This window comes from Trichosurus vulpecula, chromosome 1, assembly GCF_011100635.1.
Source record: "Trichosurus vulpecula isolate mTriVul1 chromosome 1, mTriVul1.pri, whole genome shotgun sequence".
NCBI classification, from domain to species: Eukaryota; Metazoa; Chordata; class Mammalia; order Diprotodontia; family Phalangeridae; genus Trichosurus; species Trichosurus vulpecula.
The window spans coordinates 257,289,230-257,313,407 of record NC_050573.1 but is presented as its reverse complement, the minus strand read 5'-3'; the positions used below and the strand labels follow the sequence as shown (position 1 = coordinate 257,313,407).

At 37.3% G+C, this 24,178-nt stretch overlaps 1 protein-coding gene across 7 annotated transcripts in view; it reads left to right on the top strand.

Moving 5' to 3' along the window:
* The window catches only part of NOL4 (nucleolar protein 4), a 455,220-nt gene that overhangs the window by 404,226 nt on the left and 26,816 nt on the right, over positions 1–24,178 (top strand). The window contains exon 10 of one of the 7 annotated variants that reach the window (XM_036762279.1): positions 1,268–1,322. The exons of the other annotated variants lie outside the window; for them this stretch is intronic. Within the exon in view, the coding sequence (XP_036618174.1) occupies positions 1,268–1,322 (55 nt within the window). The remainder of the gene's footprint in view (positions 1–1,267; positions 1,323–24,178) is intronic. 7 annotated transcript variants of the gene reach the window in all.

Sequence of the window (24,178 nt, the reverse complement as noted above, 5' to 3'; positions counted from 1 at the left end):
TAGGGATCCCCAAACTAAGGTTACAATACTGTTTTAGGGGGAAAATATAAAAATGAAAAAAATGCATGGCAGTGAGAATCCTGAAACCCATAGTTCTGGAAAAGCGGTTAAGTAGCTCAGGCATAGTGAAATAGCAAGAAAAAGACCTTCATCTCAAAATGAGCTAATTACTTGTTGAATAGCCGTCTAGAGTTCATTAGCACTAGCTATTTTTAATTTGTATTTTGATATATCCTGTTTATATAATATCTTGGTTTATGGAGTTCAAAATACTGTAAATGATAAATTTAAAACTTTCCCAATCATTGTGTGTGGCAGATGCAGTTGTACGTATTCTTCATGTAGTCACACTGGAACAGAGGGCTCAGTAATTTATCTAAATTTTTATGGCAATGCTGTCATGGAATCTTGAAAAGGGGCTGGACCTTGCTACTCCTGTCCCAGTAATCTGACCATTGGACAATGCTCTGGACACTCCAAGTGCCCAGAATAAATGAGTCAGAAACAAAGGGAAGTTGGCTTCCTTGACTGGCTTTTCTCTTTCCTTAATTTAGCAGGATTGAAAAACTATGCATATAAAGAGTTGATAATAATAATAATAGTAATACTAGTTAGCACTTATACAGTGCTTTAAGGTTTACAAGCATTTCACAAATTTTATCCCATTTGAGCCTTACAACAACCCTAGGAGGTAGGTGATATTATTATACCTGTTTTACAGATGAGAAAACTGAGGCAAATAGAGGTTAAGTGACTTACCCATGGTCACCAAAACAGTTTCTAAGGCTGAATTTAAATCCAGGTCTTTTTGACTCCAGGACCAGAACTCTATCTACCTAGCTGCCTTAGAATCAGTCATGTTGGTAATTGTTAACTGGAAGCTTAGGAAGTGTACACGTTAGGACTAATGTTAGCTGGTTGTCTGACTGTTCTGCCTCCGGAAATATGAATAATTTTGCCAAACATTCACTCCAACATTCGATGGCGAGTTAAGGGGAGAGTATCTCAAGGCAGAGCAATAGTTCACAGATGTCATTTTTCACATGAGCTTTGGGTTACAGTAGACCAGTCCCCCTGCATGAGACTGATATGTTCTTATCAAAAGTAATTTGGTTTATCAGAAGCAGTAGCAGAGAAAGCATCAGTGCCCGCTTCAGCGTCCTGACTCGTCTATCTGGCTCTACCATCCTGTGCCATCTCACGGGGTGCACATATTATAGCACCAGTCTGAGTGAGCACTAATCTTTATCTTTCCATTTATATCGTGGGATAATTTACTTCACCAGTCGTGGTCACGCTGTTCTTTCTTGTCAAAGGACAAAGTTAGCAATACCCTCTCTTCTCAGTTAGAAAGAGCATTAATTGAAAAGCACCTTTAAAGTAGATAATGTCGTAGCAAAATTAAGAATCATTAACTAATTTCCTGCTACTATATTAAAATGAAGAAATTCTTACATACTAAATCCTGAAAGATGGAGATATTTTAATGTCTCAGTGGATGCCTTCAAACAATGATTCATTCAACATGCAGTTATTAAATGCTTATTATGTTTAGTGGCCCCCTTTGCTTCAGCAGTATGGGGCAAAGTGATGGACAAGGGAACAGAAGCTGCTGGGAATCGCACAGTTCTTAACAGTTAAGCTAATGCTAATTTTTCTCTTGATACCCGTGTTATCTTTAATGACCAACAAGTTGATATTTTACATAAAGGAAATTAACTGTATTCATATTTATATTCTTGCTATAAAAATACAATAAAAATGAGTAAATGCACTAAGTAAAAACACAATTTGTATCCCTATTGTCTTCAGTTTATGACCAATATCATATAGACTGGTGAAAATATCAAAAGATGAGAATGTTCAACAGTTGATGGAGTTATTATGAAAAGAAAGGCATGCTAATACTCCATTGGTGGTGCAGTGGATTTCTTCAACCATTATGTAAAGCAATTAGGAATTAAGCTAACAAAGTGACCAAAATCTCCATGTTCTCTAACCTAGAGATTTTGCCATATCTTGGAGGTATTGGTTCCAAACTACAGCAAGTCACAAGTGTGTATAAAAATTATGTTTACACTATTACCATAGCCTATTATGTGTGCAACAGTATTATGTCTAAAAACTATGTACCTTAATTTTTAAAAATGCTTTACTGCATAAGAAGCTACCCATCATCTGAGCCTTCAGTGAGTCATAATGTCTTTGCTGGTGGAAGATCTTGCCTCATAGTTGATAGCTGCTGACTAATCAGGCTGGTGGTTGCTTTGTAGGTATGTAATGGTGAGCAAAGTGGGGCTTTTTGTTTTTCTCTTTTTTCTTCTGGAGTTCTAGTTCTTCTCAGCACTAAGGCAATCAAGTGCCTTTGATTAAGTCTTGCCTTTGTTTGAATCAAGAATCTTCTATTGAATCAAGAGTCTTTGATGACCTGCTTAAGGTTGGGGGGGGGCTCTGATAATTTCTTAAAATAAGACAACAATGAAGTTTGCCTCATTGAATGAGTCTTCCCTTCACTTGAACACTTAGAGGCCATTGTGAGATTATTAATTGGCCCAATTTCAATATTTTTGTGTCTCAGGAAATAGGGAGGCCTGAGGAGAGGGAGAGAGACATGGGAACTGCTGTTTGATGGAGAAGTCAGAACGCATACAACATTTATTGGTGAAGTTTGCCTCTTTATGGGTGTGGCTCATGGTACCCCAAACAATTACGATAACAAATCAGAGATCACTGATGACAAATCGTAATAGATTTAATAACAATGAAAAAGTTTGAAATATTGCAAGAATTACCAAAACATGACACAAAGACATGATGTGAGCACATGCTGTTGGAAAAAAATGACACTGATAGACACAAGGTTACCACAAACCTTCAATTTGTAAAAAATGTAACATCCACAAAGCACAATAATGTGAAGTGCAACGAGGCAAGGCATACCTATTTAAAACAAAGTTCCCATATATGCAAAAAAATTATAGCAGCACTGTTAGCAGTAGCAAAAAACCGGACAAAGTAGAGTAGTGGACATGTGGTAGAAAAGAACATTGGAAAGGAAGCATTAACAGGACTGTAAGCTAGTGGATACAGGACTCTTAAAAGAGAAGAGAAATAACTCAATAGGATTGTTGACAGAAACTGGGAATTCTGAAGCAGGGAGCTCGTTAGTTGTGTGGTAATGAGTTCAACTTTGGCATGTTGAGTTTGAAGTAATGGCAGGCTCTCTCCTTGGAGATACTTAGTAGACAATTGGAGATATGAAGCTGGAGCTGGGAGAGAGGAGAGCTTTGTAGGTATGCGATGGCAAGCAAAGTGGGACTTTTTGTTTTTCTCTTTTTTCCTTTGGAGTTCTAGTTCTTCTCAGCACTAAGGCAATCAAGTGCCTTTGATTGAGTCTTGCCTTTGTTTGAATCAAGAATCTTTTTATTGAATCAAGAGTCTTTGATGACCTGCTTAAGTCACAAGAAAGTCTGTCACGTGAATTTGAGTCACATGATTGTGATGCCCTCTGACCCTGAAGAAGTGTATGTGTACTCTGATATTAGCATTTTGCTTTGGGGGTTCACCCATTGGAAGAATGTTGGTGTGTAGACTCTCGGTAGCTGTTAAGGAGCCCCCTCCCCCCAGCTTTGAAAACACAGACTTTGGTGCTTCTCTTTCTGGTAACTATATATGTATTGCTATGGACAGACAGAAATCTTGTCTGCTGATTTGTGTTATTTTCTCTGTTTATATAATTTCTGCTTGTAATTTCTGTTTGTGTTTTTTCTGAAGTTCAGGGTGCTGACTTTTCCCCCTGAAATAAGTGAATGATATATGTATGTTTAATTAAAGTGAGATTGTAAACCCCTTAAAGTTGCTTTCCTTAGAAAAGCAGATCAAAGAACCAGTGCTAGCAGCCCTCCTGTGTTCTGGTGTTGTTAGTCTTACACCTGCACAGCAGTTTCTAGTAACACTGGTGTTACAAGATATAAATTTTGAATTAGAACAATTGAACACTGTAATGAGTCATGCTTTAAGACAAATTCATAGAATATTGAGGCTGTGTTGAAGAGTTAGAGGGTAGCAAGTTTTGGTTGTTGTTCAGTCTTATCCGATTCTTCATGACCCCATTTGGGACTTAAGGGAATAGTCAAATAGACTTTTAAATAATTATCTAAAAACCAGCATCAGTTTCCTTAAATCTAACGTATTAATAGATATGTAGTAGGTTCCATGATGTTATACTACATAACTCTCCTTAAGCCTTTATAATTTTAAGACTGTTTATATTCATATTCTAAATATTGATTTCAGTAAGGGTAGCATGCATTGAAGTTAAATGTGCTCCTTCATGAATATGTTAAAATGCAAGGTCTGTACCTAACTTTAAGATAGCTCACTATCAATTTAATTATGTTCTTCTGATAGATACGGGCTAAGTACAGATGGGAAAATGTCACTAATACTAACTATCAAAGGCAACAGAACCCTCCAAAATGAATTGTAATATCCAATAAAAAAGAAATTATAATTAAAATGTGAATGATGCAGCTATAGTGGGGGCTAGCCTTAATTCACCCTGGGTCTCTTTAAGAGGTGTTTCAAATGCTTTTAGTGCTTTACTACCCATCACATATAGCAAAACCCACATTACTTTAACTATGAATGAAAGTGACAGCTGAAGGAAGTGAGGTGCAGTGTTAAAAAAGCCTGCATCAGGAAGACTCGATAGTTTTACTCCTGGTAGGATTCCAGATACAAACAGGCAAGGTGATCTGAAGTGACTTGCATGGGAGTGCTGACATGTTAATCCCAGAAAGAATTCCAAATAGTATGATTCAATTTAAAAAAAAAAACAAAAACAAAAACCTTCTTCCTTATTTTACTTCTGGCCCTTCATCATTGAAACTCAATTATCACATTTGCTGACTCATCAACAAGATCTTCCTTAAGAGAGACTCAAAGAATCAGCAGATTGGAGTACCTTTCGCTAACATCCCATGCTGGCTACAGATGTGGGGAACTGGAAAGAAAAATGATTTTGGAGGCAGGGGATATGGGTTCCATTTCTGACCAGGACACTGCTTATGACTGAACAAGTCACTTACCTACTCCGGCCCTCATTTTCCTCAATTATGTAATGTGAAGGTTGGCATAGATCGGGGATCCTTGACTCCTGTGAACTCAGTTTTAAAAATTCTTTGATAACCATTTCAGTTTAGTTGGTTTCCTTTGTAATTCTGTGCATCTTATTTTATGCATTTGAAAACATTCTGGGAAAGGGACTCATAGACTTCATCAGACTGCCAACAAAAAATTTTAAACTACTGGTTTAATTCACCTCCATGGAGGCTTCCAGCTTTAAACTTACTATTCTAAATGCAATGATAAACCCCAAGTCCAGAAGACAGAAGGTGAAACACACCATTCACCTCTTTCTAGAAAGGTGATGAAATTAAAATGCAGAGAGACATACATTTTTGGACATGGCCAAAGTGGGAATCTGTTTTGCTAGATTTTGCATGTTTATAATGAGGATTATTTTTGTTTGATTTTTGTTTGGGAGGGAGGTTATTGGGAAATTATAAATGCCTGTAAAATAAGTAAATTTCTTTTTTAAAAAACAGTCTATGATCCTAAAAAATGCACAGAGAACTCCACAATGAAGAGAAAGAAAAGCAGAAACTGCTTTTTGAAGCGTGAGCTAGAAAGGGCTATCCAGATTTCAAAAGATGTCCCCTGTTCTGGCTGTGATTTGGAGCATGGTCATGTATGTAGAGAACTAGACAGCACAAAATGACAGGCTACAACATCCCCCTGCTTTGCATCCTCCCAGTGCGTTGTCGTCCAGCCATCAAGAGCAGTGCGGATACATATCAGCATATCCAACACCACCACCTGGAGGCAAGAGATGTTCACAGACAGAAAAAAAAAACAACTTGGTTTCCAAAGAGTTTGTTTTGTTAAAGGTCATATTTGAAAACTATTTTTGCACTGTGCCCCTTTCATAAATTGGAAAAGGCAGTGTATGACTTGATGTGTAACCAGAGTCCCTGATAAGGAGATGTTAGCTTTGAAAGGCTCCTAAAGCTGGATTACTGCTCTCCCCTGTCATATAATGGTAGCTGGGCAACCTCGGCCATCTCAGAGCTCCCAAAGTGAAAGTCAAGGAACCTGAGTTCCTTCCCCTACCTCTATACCTCGTTTGTTTTGTGAAGAATTGCCTTCCTACTGATTTGGGATTTGGGGCCGTAAAACTAAGAATTGCCGCCCAGCGCCCCATGTTTATAGCAGGTTTTGTTACTAGTTTACAATGCTAGTGTTTTCCTCACAGTAAAGTTGAAGTACGATACCCATGGTCATTGGTTTGTTTTTCCTCCTGGATCAGGGAAAGAATAGGAGAAAGAAATGACATTTAGTATTTGTGTTTATACCAACAGCCCCCTTGTTTCCTCCCCCACTGCTACAAAAGAGAATCTCACAGCCTCCGAAAACAAGAACTAGCCAACTGAAACTGGTTTATCCTATACCTTTGCTAAAACCTCAGAAATGTTTGCCCTGAAAAATATCCATCAACTTCATCCATACTTCATAGTTTCAGTCTTTCCCCCTCATGGTTAGCTCCTCCTCCTTTCTGCTTTCATTGTAAGATAAAGGCAAGCTCCAAGCTTGTAACAAACACCATTGTAGCCTGTTATTTCAGTCATCCCATGAGATCTCTCATCCTTGCTTTCTTTATCATTCACATTCATGGGAGTATAGCACAAATATTCATGGTACATACATTGACATATTTGTGGCTTCTCGAATTGCCCTGGTTTGACCAGTTTACATATAATTTACTGAGTATGTCCTCAAGCACAAACTCCAGTGAGGGTGTGGGGAACACAAGGGAAATAGGAAGCAGCAGCTTGATTTTTATTTAGATTCCTCACGACTAGTTACATGCACTCTGGCATGTAAGAGAGTGTTTATTTTTAGGGTTATCTTAAGGCGTATGCCAACTCTAGATGCAAATGAATATCATTGTTTGTTCAAGGCAACTGATACTGCCTGTGGTTCATAAGGTAGAAGAAAAGAATTTTGAAATGATTTTTACTACTGCTTAAATAACAGAATTTTTTCCAGCTTCATTGGAAATGGGGTGGCATATTTTATGTTTGATTTGTGAGACAAGTGGTTGTATGTCTTTTTCTGACTGTACACCACCTCCAATGTGCTTAATTATAAGTATTTAAGTGACAACATTAGGAGGAAGAGAAAGCATCAACAAATACTTCTCCCCGTGTGCAGAGAGGAACTAACAGAACAACACATATTCTGGTCAGCTTATTGCTTAAGTCGGCTTTTAGAAAGTCCTCACTGGGTCAGGATGGGGGTACAATAGCAGATAGGTAGAGAGACATAGATATAGATAGATAGCTATAGATAGGATGTTCCCAGAAAATTATATATAGTAGCTATTTATATATAATGTTATATTATTAATATCAATTATTAAATCAAATTATTGTTAATATAATTTATAAATATTACATATAATTTTCTGGGAATATCCTATCTATACCTGTCTTGGGGGACTGGGGTGTATAGACTATGGACTTGGAATCAGGAAGACTCATCTTCCTGAGTTTAAATCCGGCCTCATACATTTACTAGCTATGTGACCCTGGGCAAGTCACTTAGCCCTGTTTGCCTCAGTTTCCTCATCTAGAAAAGGAGCTGGAGAAGGAAATGACAAATCATTTCAGTATCTTTACCAAGAAAACCCCAAATGGGGTCATGAAGAGTCATGCAGGACTGAAACAACCCACAACAAAAATTTGTGTGTGTGTGAGTGTGTGTGTGTGTGTGTGTGTGTGTGTCTGTGTGTGTGTCTGTGTGTCTGTGTGTCCAGTATTTGGTGAGGTTTCATGCAGGCTTCATTTATTGTTTACATTCACAATAATATGAAAAGACATGAACTAAACTAGATATTAAAATAATCACAACTTCCTTAAGTGTCTTGGCTTGACTAATTCATATCTAATTTTCTGGGAACATCATAATGCACAGGCAAATTTGACTCCCAGTCCATTCATATTATAACAGCCTATAAAACTTTTACTCAATCCTGAAGAAATAAAGCCCTGCCACTTCAAAAGCTCCTTCAAGATCTACAAACCAGATGGAACTGTGCTTACTCCAGGACTGAAGGTACTCTTCATCAGAAACCTGCAATCCTGGAATCTGTCATATAGAGGTGACATTAGGAATGACTTTGCTCCTCATTTTGTTCACTGAGTCATGTGGGAACACCTGTTTCATATCTTGAAACCATCTACGATTGCCGCCAAAGACATTCCCATTGAAATGGCCTCAATTAGTCAAGTTCTTCCACCTTTATGAAGACAAAAGTGAGCAGGAAAGCAAATCAACCCTAATGAGACCTGACTTCTATTTAACATAGGATTGTATAGTGCCTAATTTCTGCTTCAGAGGTGAGCCTGGTTGGTAAAGTTATGTAGCCAGAGCACCCAGAGAATGAGCCATTAAACAAATGCCTCCAAGGTATAGCAAAATCTCTAGGTTAGAGAATATGGAGATTTTGGTGGTTACTCTTTGGTGGAAGAGGAAGAGTTGAGACATAAACAAGATGGGAGAATGCTTTTAAAATCTTGGCCAATGCACTTCCTATTCCAACACTTCAGATAACAAAATGTACAACAGCTTTGGCATCAAAAACACTGGTCCTGTCCTAAGTTATTTAAAGCCTGCTCCTCACAAGAATGAAAAGAAATATATCTGGTTTGTGTATTGTGTGTGAACTGTGTAAGAAGCTGGCCTTTTGGAACATTTAAGTTTGTGAATGTCTTGCTGTGCCAGTGTTTGCAACTAACTAATTGGAAAATGTTAATAATAATAATTCCAACTAATAATTTTATTAATAAGAAAGATGTGAAATTTTACAAATCTGAGGGAAAATAAAAATTCTAAAAGCTGGTCATTGCATATACCCCTTTACAAAATGGTTTGTCATGATACATATTATTATATGTATTATATTGTAGTTCAGTCCATGCCCCTCTTTAGAGTAAATAGGGTATTTCTTTCATTATAAAACAGTCTATAAGGCAATTGTTCTCCTTGACTCCTAACATCAGCATTATAATAGGATTCTGCTGTATTAGCATTTTAAGCAATTGGATAAAAACTCTGAACACCTAGTAAATTAACAAATCTTTTCTCTTCTCTAAAGATTTTACATTAACTTCACTTCTCTGGAACTTAGATTACAACTATAAGATATACACGCACATTTACCTATTGAGGCCTTTGCTTCTGGGAAAATTCATTGTTAGTGGTTAAGGTATTCAAAATCTCTCACCTTCCAAAGTTCATTCAATTATAATTATTTGGCTTACCACCTTGAGAGCTAGGGAACTAGATTACATTTTAGTGTCTTTGGTTCTTTCCAAGGATATTTTCTTTTTACCTTCTTTCCTTGTGTTTACTATACAATTGATAATCGAGAATAGGAAAGGAACAAAATCATAAGAACTCACTTAATAGTTTGTTTCTTTGGAACAAAGGAGATATATATGATAGACTAAATATATACCATTTATCTGGGATTATGTAAAAAATTTTACTGAAAAAAATCTGATTTCTTTTTTGCTTATTTTTTTATTTGTGGAGATAAAATGAAAAACATTATTTGTTTCCAGAAATTTTAGTGTAAAATAGGGATAATACTTGAAACGTGAGCACACACTTCACAAGCTGTCTTTCTGGTCTCCCTAGAGATCACAAAATCAGAATTTGAAGGGACAAACAATCATCCAGACCGGTCAACAACTGAAGCATGAATTGCCTTTACAGGAGCTTCAAAAAGAGGTCACCAGCCTATATATACTGGAAGATTTTCAATGAGACACCTTACCTCGGATGATAATATTAATCAGTTATATCTGCATAGTGCTTTAAGGCTTACAAGGTGATTTTCTTGAGCAGTCCTGTAAGGTAGCTAGTACAAATAGTACAGTACTCATTTTATAGATGACGAAACTAAGGCTCAATAAAGTTAAATGACTTGTTCATGATTACATAGGTAGTGGAGGCTGGAGCTAAGATTCAAGCACATTTTACTTTGCTCTAGTTGAGTGCTCTTTCCCACTATCTTGGGCTTGGTTCTTGTCCTTACTCTTTTCAACATTTTCGTAAGTAACTTGGATGAAGACATAAATCTGCTGATTAATTCAAGATAGAAAGGATAGATAGCCTGTTGTATTACAGAATTAGATTATATAATTATGTAATTACATAATTCCAAATTATGTCAACAGCTAGATTGAACAATGTGCCGAATCTAATAAGATAAATGATCATAGTAACAAATGTGAAGTCCTACACTTAGGTTCAAAAAATCAACTGGACAAGGAGGAGATCTGACTAGGAAATACGTCATATGAAACAACCGTAGGAATTTTAGCCTACCAAAAGTTCAATGTGCATCAACAGTGTCATATAGGAGTCACAAATATTAACAAAAACGTAGATTTTTTTCAATATGAGAAAAGTGCCCAGGTTAAAAATACTGCTAGTCCTACCAAACTCTGCCCTGGTCAGACTACATCTAGAGATCAGTTCTGGGTATTACATTATTAAGTAAGGCCATTGTCGAACTGATATGCATATAGAAGAGGGTAAGCAGAATAGTGAGAGCACTGGAGAATATGCCATACAAAGACTAGTTGAAAGATTTGAGGTTGTTTGGCCTAGAGAAGGGAATTCTTGGAGAGGGGCACACTTGAGGGAATAGGTTTGCTATATTAAAGTATTTGATGGGCTGTTATATAAAAGAGGAATTAAGTTTGTTTTGTTTGGTCCAATAAATCAAAATTACGAACAGTGGGTGGAAATTGCAGTTAACTGTCAAAAAGTGATCGTGCCTTGAGAAGTTATGATCACCCCATCACTGGAGATCTTCAAGCAGAGTTGACTAACCATTTTTCATGGTGTTTTAGAGAGGATTCCTCATCAGTTGTGACAGATTGGGCTAGAAAACATCTAAGATTAGTCTCTGCTTTGAGAGTCTATGAGGTGATGGTACCTCTCATAGATCCAGGAAGCTATATTTTCCTGTCTGTTTTTTGCCAGAACCTGAGTGGGTTCAAAGTGGAAGGGAAAGAAAATTGAAGAACCTCAGAACTAGGTTTATAGAGAGATGGGATGATGCAATGGATAGGCACCTGGCCTCAGAACTGGGATGACCTAGCTTCAAGTCCTGCCCCTAATATGTGCTAGCAGATTCACTGTGGCTGTTATTTAACCTGAAAACTCTTTAAAATTATAGTTTGGCGTATCTGAATTAGTGTAAGAAGACAACTGGTATTCCCTACACTGATGAAATCACAGGTCTGAACCTTCATATGTATTCCTTTTTTCTATCAAAATTAGGTTAGTAGTTAGAAAATTTTATGCGGAAAAAAATTGGGGGTGGTAGAAGGAGAGTAATATTTTTATTGAAGAATTAGCCTTGAAGAGTACATATATTTTCATTTGTTGATGCTTCACACTTGTTTTTTGGAAGGAAGGAAACAAGCCTTTACTGAGCTCTTACTATTTGTCAGGCACTGTGCTAAACCTTTGTAAATGTCATTGCATTTAATCACAAAAATCCTGAGGTGTACCTTGGTATTATTAGCCCCATTTTACAGTTCAAGAAATTGAGGCAGACAACAGTTAAACGGTATGCCTGTGGTCATACTGCTAGTAAGTGTCTAAGGCTAGATTTGAACCCAGGGCTTCCTAATGGCAGGTCCAGTGTTCTATCCAATGTGCTAGTAAGTGTCTAAGGCTGGATTTGAACCCACATCTTCCCAATGACAGGCCCAGTGTTCTATCCAATATCCCATTTGGCTGCTTCTCAACCAACTACAAATTTCGTAGATGGAAATCTTCTAGGCCATGTTTTATGAGGCAGTTAACTGATATGAAGTGATTATTAACTATTGTAGTGTACCCAAAGCTAATTGTAATGATAAAACTATTCTTTAATGTGAAATGGAGTTTTGGAAATACTTAAACTCTGAGCATTCTATAGACATATGTATTCTTTTTAAAGATTAAGCTTTGGGGGGGGTGGCCAAGAGAAAAGTTTGAGCATTTGTGTATTAGAGTGTGTATCTAATAATTTCTATGGTTAATGACTTTTTCTCAGTATTGATATTGGGGTTAATATATCCCTGCTCCATTAAAAAAACCATCTGGTATACAAGTTTTGCTAAATTGAATTAACTGGGACATAATTTTAATTAATTAGGAATCACTGTTGACCAAATTTTAGAAACATACACAGAGAATGCTAAATTTCTCATTAGTTTCAAGCCTAATTTATTTCTGAAAACTGAACTTGTATTGTGTTGCATATACATAAACTTATATATGGGAGTATGAATACTGATCATTCAGAGTATCTAAAATGATCTATTAGTTTTTTATATGAATGAAATTATTTATAAATTATTTTAGTGATATTTTGCTTTTAAGGTAAAAAAGTATAGCTCATTTTTTCATAGTATAGTTTTCAAAATATAATTTTGGGTATTAAAATTCGTATTTTAGAGTACCAGCAATATTATGATTTTCTCATTTAAGGTGTTTTAAAGCTCTTTGAAAGCATATAGAATTAATAAGTTTTAAAATTTTAGCTTATAAAGTGAAGGGATGACCTTCATTATATAAAGTATATTTCTAGTAAATTTTAAAACTTTAACTCAGTGCTAAACATTCAAGACCTTTCTGTCTCCCATGTTTATATCATTCTGAATCTGTTTCATTTAGATTATCAGCCTTTTAGCTTCTGAGTTTAGCACAACTATGACTGCACTACAGTTGGTGAAAATAAAAGAAATAATGGCTAAACAATGGTATTAGAGAATTAGAGAATATGAGCTAAAATAGAATAAGGATGAGAGGGAGAAGTTTCCTTTAAAATTATTGTCAGAAAAGAAAATTTTAATCTGTCCTGCTGGCCTAAGAAGTTACTGTAATATTTCTTCCACTCTAATAAAAGAAGTAATCTGAATTCTGAACTCAGGGTGAGAATGAAAGTTGAAAGAGGAAGCTCAGGCTCTAGACTGGATTCTACCATTAACTAGCTGTGTAACCTTAGATAGGTCATTTTACCTCTCCATGCCTCAGTTTCCTTATCCATGAAATGACACTTTCCAGATGACATCTGAATTTATTTGAATTCTATGACATATGCCACAATGCCTTTTCAATAAATACTTATTAATTACCTACTCTATACAGAATACCATCCTAATCACAAAGGTTGAATGAGTTTAAAAAAGTCCCTGCAATTATGGAGTCTACAACCTATTAGGGGACATGTCATGGCAGAGTAGGTTCAAAAAACTGACATTCAAAACTTGAATTTACCACTTACTAGCCAAGCAACGAAATTAACCTCTCTTGGTCTCAGTTCTCCTCACCTATAAAACGGAGATAAAACTTGAGCTACCAGTCTCACAAGGTTATTGTGAAGAAGGCAGTTTGTAAATTGTAAAATTATTATTATTGAGAGAATTCGACATATATACAAATAATTATAACACAGAATATCATATGATGAGGGCATACATAAGATCTATAGAAATAAATCATTCTTAGCTGGGAGGATTAGGGAAGAAGAGTAACTAGCAAGCAAAGTCTCAAAGTATCAATTAGAATTTTTGAGATGGAAATAGAGGGAAGGAAGTGTGGAAGATGGTCGTGACAGGCCTAGGGAATGGAAGTGAATAAAGGCATGGAGTCAGGAAAGTAGAAAGTATGCAGGAGAAGTGTCTGACATAAGGCTAGAAAGGGTAGGGTGGTGTCAGACTGAAGAGGGTCTAAAAACAACTTATTTACATGATTTAAAAAAAAATAAACATTTTTCACCTGTTCAGTGCTTTTTTGCTATTCATAATTTTTTTAAATGTACAGTTTTGTCTCAGACTAAGCGACAGAGCCATGGATGGCCAACATATAGAAATATTTTCTGCAGCCAACCACTGGGGAATAAAATGCATTTGAACTCACTATGGAAAACTGCATTCAGTGTGGCCATAATTGTTATATTCCTTTTTTAAAAATGTTTATAACTTCTGTCCTGCTGATCAAAATGCTTTATTGCTACCCCTTTGGGAGGTAAACGCATTCCTATTTATTCTCTACTCTAATGGCTTATTTCTTTTGGGTTGTTATCTAAAGTCAAAATTTTTATAGATTTAGAATATGCTTCATACTCTGGCATCCAAATGGAAGTGTCCAGCAGGAAGCTGAAATTAAAGATCTGGAGCTCAGAAAAGAGAGAGGTGGCCTTGGAGTTATCTGCATTGAGATGACAGTTGGAGCTGGGACTCAAAGTCATATAGACCACTTCGTTAGTGGAAGTCTATAACGTGATGCCTGCTTACTTAGTTATAGCAAAAAAAAATGGCTACTGGGCCTTAGAGTATATGAGGAATGTAATCAGCCTAGAAAACTAAATTGAAATATGATGATGTAGGGCAAATCAAACAGATGAATTTGCCACTAAAGCTTCTTAAACGGTGAAGTGGCCTGTTCAGATTTGTGCGCTATGATTATTTTGGAAGACAGAAAGGGAAGGCGAAGAGGGAGAGGGTCAATAAAATCTTAAAGACTATGTGTCAATTTATGGAGGAGTGCAATCTGTGTCAGTGGAAGGAATAGCCATGATAGAGAAATTCTAGATACCTGAAGTATTGTGTAACCTGAAATTATATTAAATCAATAAGTATTCAGAGGTGTCTATTGAATGTCAACTCTGTTTTCAACACTATGCATCAAGATGAAAACAGTAGCTAGGGACTAAGAATTTAAGTAATCTCCTACCAAAGATCATGAGAAGGAATCCATTCATCTCCAAAAGAGACAGCACCAAAGCACTTCCCATACACGACTTGAAAACTAAAGCCAGGCTCATAATGGCAGGATTGGTCAGAGACAATAAATTTTTCATCATTGGAAGTGGCAATACTCAACAGCAATAGAATCTGAAAATTGCCTTCATCGAGAGCAGGTCATTTAAATTAACAGAATAGGTTCTATATTATTGTGATAAACATTGGCTATGTGAATTGGCTATTCAATCAGTAAGCAATTCAAGAGGAAAGGAAAGTCATCTGTAGTAGAGAAGAATATATTCATACTTTTGAAATATATTAAAAACCCAAGGTAAAAAAAATAAAACTGGATAGTATTTTGTTAAACTTGGAAGATATATTTCCTAGATCGAAAATAATATGTTCTGATGTGAATTTAATATTCAAACTTTCCGAATCAAATTTTTGAACTTCAATGAGCATTTTGAAACAACTCATTTAATTAGATGAGCAAGCCATCCTCCAAAGTTGTTTTAGCATATGCAAACAGACTTCTTCATTTTCTTATTTGGCATTTTTGTCCTTAATAAATTAAAGGGAAAAGATTTACTTAGCCTATGATGAAATACTAATAATCTGTTATATATAAATTGATCTGAAGAGCTATCAGGCACAATATGAAATTAGACTTAGCTTTAAATTATACCTGTGTAATGGCAAGCAAAATGGGACTTTTTGTTGTCTTTTGTTTTGGAGTACTTCTCAGCACTAAGGCAATCAAGTGTCTTTGATTGCCTCTTGCCTTTGTTTGTAGGAAGGGCCACACCCTTTTGCTAGTTAGGTCACCAGAGGTGTGAAACCCTAAAGAACTGTGAAACCCTCAAGAGGTATGAAGAACTCTGACCCTGAAGAAGTGTATATATACTCTGAGTTTAGCATTTTGTTTGGGGCTTACTCATTGGAAAAGTGTTGGTGTGGAGACTCTGGGCAGCCATTAAGGAGCCCCCCAGCTTTGAAAACCCAGATGTTGGTTCTTCTGTCTCTGGTAACTATGTATGTATACCTTTGGTCAGACATCTAGAAGCCTGTCTGTTGATTTGTGTTATTTGCTCTGTTTATATTTTCTCTGTAATTTCTGTTTGTATTTGCTCTGAAGTTCAGGGTGCTGACTTTTTCCCCTGAAATAAATGAATGATATATGTATGTTTAATTAAAATAAGATTGTTAACCCCTTAAAGTTGCTTTCCTTAGAAAAGCAGATCAAAGAACCTATGCTAGCAGTCCTCCTGTGTGCTGGTATTATTGGCCTTACACAGCCACATTAGTGGCAAGCAGCATTGTTGTTACAACCTGGTAACTATTCAGATGAAACTTGTCTGTGCCTTATGAGGATGAAATTCTATTTATATTGTTGCTTTGGATAGTTTTTTATTTTGTTTTAAGGCCAGTCAAATTTTACATTTATATTGCTGTGTAAAAATGACCAAATATTTGCCTTTTCTTGGTTCTGATTCTCTTGGACCCATTTGTAACCTCTGACAACACTGATGAAATCTTCCTATGTGAAATTCTCCCCTTTGACCTTTTAAGATATACTGCATTATCCTGGTGCTTTCTCTCTCTCTCTCTCTCTCTCTCTCTCTCTCTCTCTCTCTCTCTCTCTCTCTCTCTCTCTCTCTCTCTTTCTCTCTCTCTCCCACCCCACCCCCGATCATTTCTTTGTCTCTTTGTAACCCCTGAGCATGGATATTTTCCATAATTCAGTCCTTATCCCTCTGCTTTTCTCTTTCTATATACTCTTCTTCAGAAACCATATCCACTCTTGTGGTTTCAAATGTTACTTCTATACAAAAAACCCCAAATCCTGATCTCTAACTCCAAGCCATCTCCTGAGTTTTAGTTTCTCATCTTCTAAGGACATCATCTAAGGGCAGCTAGATGGCACAGTGGATAGAGTACTGGGCCTGAGTTCAAATGTGACCTAAGATACTTACTAGCTGTGTAACGTTGGGCAAGTCACTTAACCCTGTTTGCTTCTGATCCTCATCTGTAAAACAAACTGGAGAAGGAAATGGTAAACAAGTATCTTTGCCACAAAAACCCCAAATAGGGTCACGAAGAGTTGGACACAACAACATCAATAAAACTAAACTCACTATAATTCGCCAAGAATTGCCTCTCCCTCTTAAGTTCCCAATTTTTGTAAATTCTTCCACAATTCTCCTAACTGACAGCACCTAAAACTTCATCACCATTTCCTTTCATCTTCCCATAGACAATCGGTTGCCAGGTCTCATTTCTCCTTTTACAGATTTTTGCACAGAACATCAATCGGTCCATCTTCCACAAGTAACTTTTAAGTGCCCGTTGTATGCCAGGCACTATGCTGAGTGCTGGGGTCTCAAGCACAGGGAATGAAACAATGCCTGCTCCCAAAGAGCTGATCTTTTATTGGAGGACAAAAGGACATATAAAAACATGTGCAGCATTAATGTACATCGAATATATACCAATGCATCCAAAATAGCCCAATGCAAGATACTACGCGAAGGAGGGGGCTAGCAGTTGGGGGAGATCAGGAAGGGATTCATACAGAAGGTATTGCCTGAGGTTCATCTTAAAGGAAGTGAGAAAAGTTATGAGGAAGCAATAAGAAGGGAAGGCATGGGGGAAAGGAGGTAGATGCCTGAGTGAGGAACAGAGAGAAGGCCAGTTTGCCTGGACAGCAGAGAGTTGGAGGAGAAGTGATATCTACTTCCCAAATGAGGCCAGAAAGATAGACTGGAGCCAGGTTGTATAGGGCTGTAAAAGTTAAACAGAAGATTTTATTCTAGAGGCAACAGCCAGCATTGAAGTTGATTGAGTATCGCTTCAGTCTTGCATTGACGTTCTGATTGGTCTCATTGCCTCTACGAAGGGGTAGAGATAAGGAGGGAGAGGGTTCCAGGCATAGGGACAGCCACTAAAAATGCCTGGACTGAGGAGATGGAATGTCTTGAGCAAAGAAAAGGAGGTCAGCATCATTGTATCTTACAGTGTATGGAGGGGAGTCAGTGTGAGAAGACTGGAAAGGTAGGAAGGACCCATGCTATAAAAGGCTCTAAAAGCTGCATTCCTCAAGAACAATCGTGTGACTTGTTATATTTGATTCCATGTATCGTTAGACATGTTACACTTCCTTTATCTCATTGACAATAAACTATTTGAGGGCAAAAACTATATGTTCTATTTGTTTGTACCCCACATGGTTCTTCCTTAACACCCGCCTGGGTTACCTTGCCTACCCTAAAACCAGCCCAATACACAGGCTTTACTCAGTAAGTATCAATTATTACTCATTATTACCATGACCTATTTATTATCATTATTGCTGTCAACTGTTAAAGCACTTTGACATGATTGTTTTTGTGAACTTGTGATAGAAAATTGGTATAAACAGATTCTGGTCAATCAATATCTTGTTTTTTGCCGCAAGCATAGTATAAATTTCTGCCCCTGTGATCCTACACTTTTGGCATAGCCACTGTTTGGTTGTTTTGGTTGTTATTTTCTTTTCATCTACAATGCCAGTCTCAGAGCTTGGCACATTCTAAGCACTTAAAACATATTGAGTGAATTGTTAACATGGGTTGGGATTCTGCGGTCATGTGTATTGGGGAACAATAAAAAAATAAGTGTGTGTGAAATATATATGATACATACTATATATATGTATGTAAATATGTATTTCTTTGCATAATACTGCCTTCACCTAAATCTCATCACTAGGCTGCCTGAAATTAGCTCCAATATGGCTTTCTTTTAATATTCATCTTAATGGATATGTGTGCATCTTTAGGAAAAGGACAGAGAGTAGATTTTGTGGGTTTTTAAAGCACTTTTACAGTCAGAAATTGGACAGAATACACAAAGTGCTTCAAACTGTGTAAATGAATTGTGGAGAAGGGAGGAATGAATTGAAGACTCTGAGTGTTCCAAGTACTGCCTCCATTCACAATGGGTGTAGGCAGGCAGGTCAATTTTTGTTCCCCCGGCACAAAGAGATATTGCAAGGTAGTTATTCTTTTCTCACATTCCTTATGGAAGCGAAGCACTTGTTATCAAACGGATAGAGAGAAGCTATTTGACTATACTATATTGATGTTTTCCAATTATTTATACATGAAATAAAGTGCTGTCTCTGGCCAAGTCTGTACTAATAAAGCAAAAGATAACTAAGGCAATAACCCAGGTAGTTCAAGTAAACAGGCAGCTCACTCTCTCTCCCTCTGTCTCTCTCTCTCTCTGTCTCTCTGTCTCTCCTTCTCCCCCTCTAATCCTCTCCTTCTCTGTCTGTCTCTGTCTCTCTGTTTCTGTCACTCTCTTTCTCTGTGTGTCTCTCTGTCTCTCTCTGTCTCTCTTTCTCACACACACACGCATACACACACACACACACACACACACACACACACACACACACACACACACACACGGCAATAGTAACAGATTAAGAAATTCTAAATGCAGGCATAGCTCAGGAATATTGTGGGTTCAGTTCCAGATCACTGCAATAAGGCGAGTCACACAAATTTTTTGGCTCCCCAGTGCATATAAAAGTTATGTTTACACAATACTCTCATCTATTAAGTGTGCAATAGTACTGTGTCCAAAAAAAGTACAAACCTTAATTAAAAAACACTTTATTGCTAAAAAGTGCTAACCATTGTCTGAGCCTTCATCATGTTGTAATCTTTTTGCTGGTGGAGGGTCTTGCCTCTGTGTTGATGGCTGCTGACTGATCAGGCTAGTCGTTGCTGAAGGATGGGTTAGCTGTAGCAATTTCTTAAGACAACAATGAAATATGCCCTGTCATTTAACTCTTCCTTTCACTTGAACACCTAGAGGCCATTGTAGGCTTATTAATTGGCCTAATTTCAATATTGTATCTCAGGGAATAGGGAGGCCTGAGGAGAGGGAGGGAGACTGGCGAAGGCTGGTCAGTAGAGCAGTCAAAATACACACCATTTATCAATTAAGTTAATTGTCTTAAATGGGCATGGTTCGTGGTGCCCCAAAACAATTCCAGTAGTAACATCAAAGATCGTTGATCACAGACCACCATGGCAAATATAATAATAACGAAAAAGTTTGAAATATTACTAGAATTTCAAAAATGTGACACAGAGGAGACATGATGTGAACATATACCATTGGAAAAAAATGCTCAATGCAAGACTTGCTCAATGCAGGACTGCAACAAACCTTTAATTTGTAAAAAAAAAAAAATGCAATATCTTCCAGGTGCAATAAAGTGAAACAAAATAAAAGAAGATATGCCTGTGATTATACAGAAAACTAAGGCAAAGCAATTTTTATTGTTTTGAATTATTAGTTTTGTTATGGTAGTTGTTGCTTCAATTTGTCAATGGACAGCTAAGCCATGTATATACAAGAGGACTGAAATATGATTTAGCAATCTGAGAGGCAGTGTGGTGTGTGGGATAATCATGAGTGAACCAGTAAGGAGGAATAAGGCCTGAATATTACTCCTGGCTCTCCCTTATATAAATGACCATGAACAAGTCACATCTGTGAATTGGGAAAAGTAATATCTGTCCTATCTACCTAGGAAGACAAAATGTTAAAAGTAGGAAGGGGCTTTGAGAACTCCAAAGTAGTATTGTCAGTATTTTATCAGCAAAGCCAAACAAATCTTGGAGTAACCATACTCATTATTATATAGTTCATCTGTATAGTGCTTAAAAAAAACCTTCTCCAAATCACATCCATATTTTGAAATCTTGCTGAACCAGTGATGTTGGTAAGACCCTACTTATTATTTCCATTTGACATATGAGGAAATCAAGACACAGAGAAATTCTGACTTGCCTAAGTTCTCATAATCATAGTATGACTGGCAGAAGAGTTTGCGGGATAGCTCAGGTACCCTAACTCTGAAACCCAGGCTCCTTTCCCTCACTCATCTTGCCTTTTAAAAGAGAAGTAGATAAACAAATGTTCCATGTGCCTTCAAATCTACTCCATGTAAATGAATAGATAGGCGATAGCTGAGCAGACAGATAAACTAATAGACAGATTAGACAGATAGACCGACAGACAGACAGACATAGAATAGCATCTGCAGGTCAGCCCAGTTCATAGATAAATTTAACCAATATTCCTAAAACCCACTCCCCTCCCCCCCCCAAAAAAACTCACTGATGTGAGAACTTTCTAGTTAATGCCCTCTTCCTCCTCAAATTCCCGATTAGTATAACATGAGGAAAGTACTACGGCCCACCTTAAATATGGAATTTTTATAAGCAGAGATAGGTGGAGGGGAAAAAATATTGAGAATCAAAGAATAAAAGAATTTTAGAGTTTGAAAGGGCATTATGGGACCTCTAGTCTAATCCATGCCTGACCAAGAATCCCTCTATGACATCTCCCTTCAGTGACTATCAAGCCTTTGCTCAGACTTCCATTGACAAGAAACCTGGTACCTCTGTAGGTTAACTATTATTCTTTTAGATGGCTGACCTCTTGCTACATTGGTGTTGACTGTACTTGACTTAATAGCTGAAGCCTATGTAAACTGCACCTACGGTCTTGTCCTGATCTGGTGACCCTGTTGAAAGAAGAAATGTAGTCAGACTAAGTTGAATTGTACTACTTTAACCAAGCTCATTTTCAGTCATCACCATTTCCCCTTCTCAATAACTCACAAACCATCTCTCTAATAAAATGTCCTACAAGTTCACCAGGAATTGAAGTCATTGTCACTGGCCTCTACTTTTTAAGTTCTATTCTCTTCCCTTTTATGAAAATTTCATATTCCCCCCTATAGTCCTATAGAAGTCAGCTCGGTAGGACAGTGGTTAGAGCACTGGACCTGGAGTCAGGAAGACTTGAATTCAAATATAGCCTCAGACATTGCTGCATGACCCCTAGGCAAGTTACTTAATATCTGTCTGCCTCAGTTTCCTCAACTGTAAAATGGAAATAATAACCTAACACCCGCTTCGTAGGGTGTTGTGAGGATCAAATGAGATAACATTTGTACAATGCTCAGCAGTGTTCCTGGCACGTAATTGTTGCTGTTGTGTTTGTCCTTCGTTTGTGAAGATGACCATGACATCAGGGAAATGATGACATGACTCGCAGTTGACTTTGATTTGAGTGAGGGAGGGCTGTGCAAGGTCACCAGCCTCACTTTCTCCTCCAGAGCCGTCTGGATCCAGTGACCAGATAATCATCAGGATGCCTGGAGATGTCCCAGGATGCAATGGGAGACCCTGGTCCTTTTAGGCTCAGGCCTTTTCATGTACTCCTTAGGGTGAGGTAACACCCATTCAGTGAATAGGCCTCTTTAAGCAGTGAGTCAAGGGATGGCCCCTTTAATTAGAAAAAAAGAAAGGAAAAATCAAGCTGGAAGGGGAAGACCCTCAGTGTCGCTGTTCCAAAGAGAAAGAGTTACCATTGACATTCACTCTAAGCCAGGAGGACCCAAAATACAGCCATTAAATGGAGCTTGGGCAGGGACCTACTGTGGTCCAACCTATGAGCTTCAGAGCAAACTGGGTTTAAGGTATCCTGGCACATAATAATTAGTCAATCAATAAACATTAAGTGCCTACTAGTACTAGATAAATGCTTATTCCCTCCCCACCTACAGGTGCCCCTCCCATTTTCCATAATCTTTCAGGCATTGCTGACAGTGTTTCTATCACTACATCTGCCAGTTCTTTCAGAGTACTGGAATGCAGTTCTCCCAGGTCAAGGGATTTGAGTTTTTTTTGTGACCAAGGAGGTACTCTGGATGTCCTTACCTTTGAGATTCAGCTCCGTATTCATTCCTAGTCTCTCTTTTTCAGGAATGTAATAATTTTCCTTGGCAGAGAAAATGAAAGCAAAACAACAGTTAATTAATCCCCTGTTCCTAGTCCTCACCCTGAGCAGGAATTCCAACTATGGGAGACCTGAATTGAACCTATTTACCCCCCATGATATGAACCCTTAGCTCTAATAAGGATCACTGTCATTACAGATTTATATATAAGATTATATATTTAACATTTTGTTATATATTTAAATTAACATTTAGTTAACATTAAATATTTGCATTTAACATGATATTATACATTTAAATTAATATCAAATCAATGTTAAATATCACATATTTAACATTTATGTAATATATATTTATATATAACATTTTTAAAGTTTGCAAAGAGCTTTTCATATATCATGTTATTTTAGCTCCACGACAACCTTGTGAACCAATTTTAAGAATTTCCTGCCATTCTAATATAAGTCTCAGAGAAGGTGGTTGTATACTTTGATAGAGAAAGTTCCTGACTAGGAGTTCCTTATACCCATGGGATCGTAGTTCTAGTATTAAAAAAAATTAAACTTTTAAAAAATACTTTTTGTTGTCCTTAACTTTCCTCACAAGGCTCAGCTGGCATAGACAATAAAGTTTTGAGCCTAGAGTCAAGGAGACCCGGATTCAAATCCTTCCTCAGACACCTATGTCCTGTGTGAAACCCCGGCAAGTCAAGTAACCTTTGTGAGTCTCACTTTACACTCCTGTAAAGCAAGAATAATAATGACACCTATCCTGCTGGGTGGTTGAGAGGACCAGATGAGATAATCAAAGTGAAGTTCTTTGCATACCTTAAAGAGTTAGATAGATGTGAGCTATAATTATTCTTATGGAGCTCTGCAGTGTTTTAACAGTCGCCCTATTTTGCAATTAAAAACCTAAATTGGCCAATCAATATCCTACGTATCCATATGCATATTTTTAGACAACTCCCCTTTTTCATCCGCTTAGTAGAATTGGGTTTGTAATATCTTTTTTTTTTTTTTTGCATTTTCATTATTTGATTCTCGATAGCTTTCTATCCGCATTAGGCTGACCTCTGAGTTCACAGAATCTAACCTACCTTTTCCCTGAAGACTTTCACATCCGTGTCCTAAATTTAAAGATGACTGTCAAATTAAGCTTTTCCTTCCTCACATTTCTTATCACAGATTCTAAGATGGAGTGCTCGTTTTCCTCGAAGAGTCTCATTTCTACTTTGACAATCACTCTTCTTCTCAGACTCTAGCGTAGACTAGCAGCACCCTTCAACATTTCCTCTGTCTGTTGACCAATAATATTTTCATTAACATGAGTCAAGAATTCATTAGCTGTTGTGCTTTGGGCAGACAGAAGACTCTGCCAGATGCCGGGATAATTTAGGTTCCCTATCTACTACTACATCATGCCTCCATGCTAGGCATGCTCCCTGGATTCCTCAAATATTTCATCTCTTTCTATCCGGGTAGTCTACAGT